Source organism: Poecilia reticulata, chromosome 16, assembly GCF_904066995.2.
Source record: "Poecilia reticulata chromosome 16, P_reticulata-male-v2, whole genome shotgun sequence".
Classification (NCBI taxonomy): Eukaryota; Metazoa; Chordata; class Actinopteri; order Cyprinodontiformes; family Poeciliidae; genus Poecilia; species Poecilia reticulata.
The window spans coordinates 6,017,429-6,026,503 of NC_088845.1; the positions used below are offsets into that span (position 1 = coordinate 6,017,429).

General features: G+C 40.9%; 1 protein-coding gene across 1 annotated transcript; it reads right to left on the reverse strand.

The window, feature by feature from the left end:
- Positions 1–1,752: 1,752 nt before the first annotated feature.
- On the reverse strand, positions 1,753–3,571 carry LOC103477687 (kallikrein 1-related peptidase b27-like). Its single transcript, XM_008430953.2, has 6 exons — positions 3,466–3,571; positions 3,053–3,245; positions 2,785–2,970; positions 2,426–2,487; positions 2,200–2,324; positions 1,753–2,106 (listed from the first exon to the last, which is right to left on the reverse strand). Exons 1-6 carry the CDS (start codon positions 3,500–3,502, stop codon positions 1,957–1,959), a joined length of 753 nt encoding a protein of 250 aa, XP_008429175.1. The 5' UTR covers positions 3,503–3,571; the 3' UTR covers positions 1,753–1,956.
- Positions 3,572–9,075: the final 5,504 nt, after the last annotated feature.

Below are 9,075 nucleotides of genomic sequence, written 5' to 3' on the forward strand. Positions count from 1 at the left end.
TGTTATGTTTTCTTGGGGTCACACTGAGTTCAGAGAGCTAATGATTTGTTTTATGCCTCAGTCTCAGTTTAATCTACACTGAAGGGTATGTTGGACTCTGGGAGTATGTCATGCACATTGAGCATGAAGGCAGAGAGAAAATTAAGAGCGGTGGGTATTGATCTGAACCTTCTTAAAATCCCAGTGGTGGTCGGGTGTGGAGGCCTTCTCATGCAGCCTCGGTGCACCTATGAGTTGAACATTGAGATCTATGATTTTAGATTTACAGTACCAACATTTTTGATACCTGGGCAACATGATTAAATCATTGGTAGCAATGTGTCCCTTATTCAAAGAATGAAAACTGATTCGAGGTATTGGGAACTCATTACATCAGATCCTGCAAACACAGAGTGTGAAGAGATTTTGCAGCTGCTGAGTTGTGTTTCACAGTGGTCAACCTCTGCTTTACCTGACAAGATTGGAACAGGTAGGCTCAGACAGGCTGTCACCCTCCTTCCTCGCCAGGAGTATGTGGTTTGGGGAAAGCTGCCGTCCACTGCACCACTGACATTAGGGGGCACTGTGATCGTCGAGTCGTCATCTGCTCATTCCAGTCCCAAAAACATTTTGGTGGGTCGGGGAGTCACACCCATGTGGGGGGATTGTTGGGTCTCTAGGAAGGTTCTCAACCCAATAGACAAACCTATGATACTGCGCCGCAATGCTAAAATCGCTGACATCTTCCTATGTGTTGCTGTGGAGAACTTTGTGTTTAGTCAGCAGAACTCTGAACTGGACTGCAGCCATTCTACTGTTTCAACAAGCTCACCACATTACAGTTCTGATCCTGTATAGATGCTGAGACTGTGGTCTACATGACATCGACATAGAGAGCTGTGAGCTGTCAGATGAGTTCAAGAGAAGGCTGGCTGAACTTGTGGTTTCTTACCAGGATGTGTTCTCCAGGGGAAAACTGGATTGTGGGGAGACTAGGGATTTTGTCCATCTCATTCACTTGACTGATACATGATCATATGCACTGACTGGTGTGTTACATTGTTGCAGTGAAAAAACTCTATTTTGTATTGGTTCTGAATGTCTTGCACTGTTTTTCATTTTGTGTAATGGAACTAAATGTTCTTCGTAAAAGAAACTATGAATCTTGTGATTTTATAGACAAGAAATGTTACAAGTAATTGAGAAGGAACACTTTGTTATGGACAAAAGGACTCTTTGTATTTTCTCTGTTTTATCTGCTTACATGCACACGGCTGCACACTGACAATAACCATAACATTTAAGACTGGTGACATTCACACATAAACAAAAATTGATTAAGGCAGGCCAAGACCTTAGAGAGGATATACTTAGGATATACTGTAATAGATTTTGAAGTATTAAACATTTAATTTTTTCCTTTGTACCTTTATTAGAAATGATATATTTAAATCATTTTAAATGATTTAGGATTTCAATATTAGTTAGTTGTTGTTTTATGTGACTTCTGTTTCATTATTTTTGTGCACAGCTCTTTGGTCTTGTTGGAGTTTAAAGTTCTCTAGAAATAAATCAGGAATAGTAACTCCAGAGCTGCAGAGTTTAGATGCTGCATGTTCAGTTCTGATATAAAAGATACAAAGTGAACAAAATATATTACTTCTGGTGTTCCCCTTCATGTGATTTAAAACTTGTTACATTTTTAGACTCAGTTCAGGGAAAATATCAACTGAACAAACTGAACCATGAATATAAAGACGATCAGCCAGGAAATGTTTCTTTTTCATGCATTTATTGATTTATTGTTCATTTCTGAGACAGAGAAACATCCATTAGGGAGATCAAGGTGAGATGAGAAAAAACAAAACTATTGATTTATTCTGATTCTACAAACATGTGGATCAAACTGATCAAGATACTATAATGAAATTATATCTGAGAGGAAATTTGATGAGAGTTATATTTCATGAGTTTGTTTTATTGAAGCCCAATTGTTGTTCTTATCCACCCAATGTATTCACACACATCCGTGATGAAAACCCGAATCTGAAATGCTTGCTCTGGTACAACTGGAGTAATCACACCATATATCATGTTGTTGAACACCACAGCTGAACCAACGTCACCCTGTAGAAAAAAATATATTAATATATTTATTTCTGTTGTAAAACAGAAAAGTCTTCTAATCACTGCAGAGAGATATTGAAGAATCAAACTTACACGAGATACATCCTTGCTTGGTGCTGCAGCAGAAAATACATGCCCATAAATGGCCACAAATTGGGGACTGCCAGCAACTTCCATGTTGACACACTGAAGACGTGTTGCAGTAGCATCATTAGGTACTGGAGAGAAACATGAGAATCATAAACATGTTCTTCACTCAACCTTCTCTGTAGAGACAGAAACAAAGATTTTATTCTCATAACTTTAATATTTCTCTCACATCGCTGATTGTTGGGGCCGGTTGTTGTTGCTCCCTCTCCTGCCAGCTGAACAATAGCACCACTGAAACACAATTAGAATAAAATGTAAAAATACAAGATAATGTAGAAAATGTATTGTTATGAAGAACAATGGAAGGATAGAAAATAAATCCATGAAGAACTTCATACTCTGACACAGGACTGTCCTCCTCCAGTCCTCAGTGTCCTGTGGTCCTTTACATGTGTCTCTGGTCCAACACACCTGAGATAAACTGGTGGCCTGATTACCTGACTCAGGTGTGCTGAAGCAGAGGCAGCAGGAATGGAGAAGTGGAGACAGAAAACCTTAAGTCATGTTTTTGATCAGAGAAAGACTTACACTTTAGGGCGTTTACTGCAGTCTGGTAGCGGAACAAGTGGGACACCTGTAACTGGTCTCGGAAGCTTCAGCAACATGATTTCATGCTTCCCGTTTTCAGAAGTATAAACCACATTAAGGTCTATGGCTCTGAAATGCGTCTGTTTAGCAGTCCGTGGATGAACATTTAACTTTGCTACATTATTCCTACAGAAAAGATAAGATTATAATTAACACACAGAAAACCTGATCATTTGCAGATAAAAGGGTCTTCATGAATCTTTCCTACCACCCCGTCTCTGACTTCCAGCAGGCAGCTGCAGTCAGGATCCACATAGGGTGGATCAGAGATCCTCCACAGAAGGTCGTTTGAGTACCATTGGTCATTTCTAGCCGAACATGATAATGCCGGTCCGTGTCATCACAGTCATGACCTCCAATGACTCTCTTCTGCAGAGAAATGGCTGAGTTCACTGAAACACCTGAAGAAGAAAAATTAGGGCCTTATTCAGAAACCAGGTGCAAACATGGCTGCTGGAGCAGAAAAGGGAAAACAGTTAAAGATTAAAAAGCATCACAGTTCATATGCAAAAAAGTTTCAATCTGAAACAGAATCAGAGGGAAGTTTGAGAGTCACAGAGAGGAGCAGCCTCCCTGGAACCAGAGGAAGTTTCCCCAGTGTGTCCAGTGTTTCTGACTCACCCAACCCCAACAGCAGCAGAACCTTCAGCAGAGCCATTGCTGGTCCAGCTTTCTGTGACTGTCTGCAGTCCTGCAGCAGCTTTTAAACTATGTTCACAACTTCCTGCTGGAGAGAAAGCCACCAATCACAGGATGGACACTGATCTGTCCAATCACAGGACGGACACTGATCTGTCCAATCACAGGATGGACACTGATCTGCTCTGTCATCTGCATACAGAGTAACTTTAACATCTAATCATTCTAAAGAAACTTGAAAAAGTTGTTCCATTGACAAAATATTTCACTAATATCCAAACATTTCCCCTCTTATAACTTAAATAATCAACCAATTAATCACAAACTTTCATCAATTTTAAGGAATTGACTTAAAACAAGCAGATCCTAAATTTGGCTGCAAAGTTATTTGTAGGTTTTGCCTTATTTCAAGTGAACTGAGAGATTTACACTAGAAACTATATTGAAAATACTAGGTTCATTTTCTGTTTTTGCAGTGGATTTTGGTGGGTCATATAGTCACACCCATGTGGGAGAATTGTTGGGTCCTTTTGAGAGAATTACACAATATATCATATATAATAATATATCAAAAACCTCCTTCTGCTCATTGTTTTTTCTCATTCCCTGGGTCCATGAATGTCATGTGCATCAGCGGAACCATAAAAAAACAATAGAAAGACACGAGCTGTTCTACGTACAATCATGGCAGAATATAGTGAACAATCAGATGCATAAACTCACACAACTCATCCTAGAAATCACAAACCAATAAATCAAGACATAATTACATGAGACAAAAGACAAAATACAAAAAGAAAACACTGGGAAACATTTTCAAGAATGGACCCATCCCTGGAGAACATGTGAGGAGACCCCAATGATCCGCTTTTAAAGTTCCGGAACCCAGCTTTTTCTAAAGGCCCCAATATAATCCAATATAGTTCACTGTGCGACACTCAGTAAGTGTACGCGGTCATAAATATCTATCCTTGCGCGGACATGTCGGGCGGACGTCCGCTTCGAGTCCTTGCCTGCGCGGACTGAAGTACTCCAGAGTATATTGGGGCCTTAAGGAGGCGTGTTCTTCCTTTTCTGTAATGTAATGTACAAGGGTTGCCTTTTACCTGGTACAAACAATGCAAAGGCTTTTATTTGATTTACAACTTTCTTTATGAACTTTCTTTCTTTGCCTAAGTGTGACAGAGTGTTTTTTATGACTCTGGCCTGAACGCTAAGCTAAACACAGAGAAAGTTTTGCCTTCAGAAAAGCATATTTCATGTCTCTGTGAATGGTTGCTGGGTTCAAAGGAAAGCTAAGACACTTATATTAATGGTCCTTTGACCCTAGACATATACATTTGCAGAGTTCTCATTTACTTAACTTCCAAAAACATACAGGATAAGTTTAAACTACATTTGTAAGACGACTTCCGTTGCACACACATTTTCTAATTAATGCATGATTTGCATACTGATCAGGGCTGTGATTTAATATAAAAACTACAATTTAACTACTTTTAACAAATCATGGTAGTATGAATAAGAACAGTATTCTACTGATCAGATTATGTTGATTGAATCATTAACCTACTTTTAATGTCAATTTAGGCCTGCTCAAAACAATGTTGATTTTGTCTAATATTTAAACATATGGTTAAAGTTAACTCTAGAATTAAACTAGCATAATAAAATTAATATTCCAACAGTCCCTATGAAGGTTCTCAACCCAAAAGACAAACCTATGATACTGCGCCAGTCTACTGTTTGAACAAGCTCACCACATTACAGTTCTGATCCTGTACAGATGCTGAGAGACTGTGGTCTACATGACGTCAACATAGAGAGCTGTGAGGTGTCAGATGAGTTCAAGAGAAGGCTGGCTGAACTTGTGGTTTCTTACCAGGATGTGTTCTCCAGGGGAAAACTGGATTGTGGGGACACTAGGGATTTTGTCCATCTCATTCACTTGACTGATGACCAGCCGTTTCGCTTGCCTTATCGATGCCTAGCACCAGCACATTATTAGCTGCAGGAGGTCTTGTCTGAGACGGAGATGAAGGGTATCATAAGGAAGTCTATTAGTGAATATGCCTCTCTGCTTGTTATGGAGTGGAAAAAGTCTGGATACGTGATCATATGCACTGACTGGTGTGTTACATTGTTGCAGTGAAATAAAACCTCTATTTTGTACTGGTTCTGAATGTCTTGCACTGTTTTTCATTTTGTGTAATGGAACTAAATGTTCTTCGTAAAAGAAACTATGAATCTTGTGATTTTATAGACAAGAAATGTTACAAAAAATGATAAGGAACACTTTGTTATGGACAAAAGGACTCTTTTTATTTTCTCTGTTTTATCTGCTCACATGCACATGGCTGCACACTGATATAACCATAACATTTAAGACTGGTGACATTCACACATAAACAAAAATTGATTAAGGCAGGCCAAGACCTTAGAGAGGGAGCAGAATGAGGAGAAAATAGGCAGAACTTGTTACAATCTTTGTTCTACTTGGTGTCACCCCTAAGGTGAGATGAGTGGAGCCCAGTGCTGGATGGTGAGCATCCCTCTGTATCTGATCCATTTGGATTTCTGCAACATTTGATAATTTTTATGCATTAAAGCCCCATTTTATATTTAACCAAAGCTCATTATTTCTCAAGATAATGAGTTGGGTCCTGATACTGGTAAAGGACCTGGGTGGTGCACAGAGGGGAAAATGGGTGATACTTGGTTGCTCTCTTGCTCTCGGTGAAGGCGGACGCTTTTTTCCTCTGCTCCCTCCCTGCCCTTGCCTGCCCTGCGTGCTCTGTTTTTGTCCTGTCTTGATCTATATTTTTTTAGCTTTTCTTTGCACATCCTCCGAATCTACAAATTATAGATCTGGTCAACCGATCTCTCAATGCAATTGATCAAAGTTTTGATGAGAAGTCTGGGCACAGGAGAGCCCTCTTGTTCTGTGGGGACTCACCCAGCAGGATTCACCCTGGATTCATTCATGATAACAGGATTTCTGCTGTTTGGAGCTTGTGGATTCCTGGATTTTCGAAAAATTTGTGATGGACTTGATCGAACTAGAGAACACTCGGACTGTTGATGTGGAAAGAGACGCAAGTTGGATGTGAAATTTGCTGAGACTCGCAGCCCAGCTCAGGACTCTAAAACTCACTAACAGAATGGAATTGATTTTGGAGAAGTGGATGATTGGGAACTGAAATGTATCGGAGAGACTTTAGGGAAGACTGAAATTTATAATCTTCCCTACCTAAGACATTCTGTTTCTGAACTGGCTTTCCCCGTGTGGCCTTGGAAGGGCTGCATATTTCCAATCTCCTTGAAAATATGTGAATATAACGCTCTTCCCACCTCACCCCCTCCTGTTACCCATGCAGCTGTGGAGCTGAGTGCTCCCAAGGACATCATGCCTTGATAACATCTTTTTCTTTTTAAAGGTTTTGTTGTGGCCTTTATTTGAAAGTAGTTTGACAGGAAAGATGGTTATGAGAGAGGGGGAAGACATGCTACAAATGTCACCAGGCCAGGAATCGAACCACCGGCATGAGAACTAAAGCCTCAATACATGGATTGGGCTTTGCTCCTGTGCCACCACAGCACCCAATAACAACATCTTTATTGCGCTTCGTCAGGAGCCTCAGCAACGTGGTTTCATGGCTCTGTGACGTCACCGCCTTCACACGTCTGTTTTCTTCGTTTTGTCTGAATGTTGCCATTAGCCCTATTGACCTATGCTCTTTTTTGTTTTATTTTGTTAGAATTGCAATAACTATGAACTTGAATCCAGAAATACTTAACAGGAACAATCACTACTTAGTTACTTTTATCCATCTATTAGCTTATTTTGTTAGAAACTGTGGAGTGATGCCTTTTTAGATCAATATTGTACAGCCCAGAAATGGAAGAAGAATTAGAATGAGAATAACTACGAACATAGAATCCAGGAATACTTGACAGGAACAGTCACTACTTAGTTTTAGATTCCCAGTGCTCCCTGTGCTCCGTCTGAGCTTCCCTGTGCTCTGTCCGAGCTTCCCTGTGCTCTGCCTGAGCCTCCGCCTCCTGAGCTTCCCTGTGCTCCATCCGAGCCTCCGCCTCCTGAGCTTCCCTCTGCTCCAGCCGGCCCGCCCCTCTGCCAGCCTTCCAGAGCCTCCAGCCGGTCCCACGGGCCTGAAGGCCTCCTGCGGCGACGGCGACCACTGGAACGCCTCCTCGACTCCTCTTCCTGCGGCGACCGCTGGACCCGCCTCTTCGACTCCACTTCCTGTGCCGGTGACGGCCGCCGGACCTGCCTCCATGCCTCCTGGTTTTTCACCCACCCTGGTTGGGTAGTTTTTTTGTTTGGATTGGGTTTTTTGTTTTCTGGACTCTAGCCCCCTGTCCAGCACCCCTACACCCACCCTTGTTGGGTTTGGACATCTGGTAGCTGCCCTTATCTGATCTGTGTTTCTGTGTATTTACTGTAAGGTTTTTCTGTGTTCAGTTTCTGACTTGTGAGTTTCTGTCTCTGCGTCTTCCCCTGTTGACTGATCCCAGCTGTGTCTCGTTCCTCGATCACCCTCTCAGTGCATTTAAACCCACCTGTTGTCTTTGTCTCTTTTCGGGTCCTCGTCTTATGTCAGTTGTTGTCTACTGCGTGCTTGCCAGTTGAACTGTATGGTCCTGGTTAGCTTAGCTTTCGTATTCAGTCTTCAGTGTCTTCAGTTGCTACTGGTAATTAGCTGTATGCTAACCCCTCTTCTGTGCCACCTGTCATCCTTGACTGAGCATTTGTTAATCAATAAATCACCATTTTCATCTACATCCTGGGTCTACCTGCGTCTCTCCTCTCCACTGCAAACCCCACTTCATGACAAGATTACTTTTAACCTAGAACAGGAATTAGATGAGTCACTCTTAAGCTTACTTGATCTCCCTATAAAACTGTAAGCTGTATTTTGCTCGGTGCTCTCTCTCCTGACTTCGTTCAGTGAGAAGAGACTTCGAACGCTGTTAAGCCTTCGAATAAACACTGATTAAGAATATATTCTTTCTCTGGTTCTTGAGTTTCCCCTCACTCATTTTTAAAGAAAATTTCCACACCACCAGAAACTAGCAAACCTGCAAAAGAGATTCAGAACTAATTCAGAATGAATGGCTCGTTCCTCTAAAGCAGCTCTTCATGTCAGTGACTGTGTCACCATAATGAAAAGTCCTGATGCAATGACAATAACATCAGGGAATGCTGAGAGAAACTGATCAGACACCCAAACGTTTCCAAAGAAAATGATCAATAAAGGCAAAAATAATGAATAAATAAATAATTTGTTGGCAACAACACTAAATAGTAAGTTGACTAATTATTTAGCTAGCAAATAATATTTAGCTTGCAAGCTAATGAGCTCAAAGCTAAATGTTTAACTTCCTCTGATCTTCTCCAAAGACGGAAAAGGTTTGAGTGTTTGTACATTTAATGTTTCCAAAGTTTAAGTTATCACTAGAAAATGTGTTGAGAACTGTTCAAATTTACCAGAATACATCCAACATATCCATGCAGATATTATGGTTCTTTACATTAACTGTTTGATGCAGATTTTAGTTTTTGATTCTTTG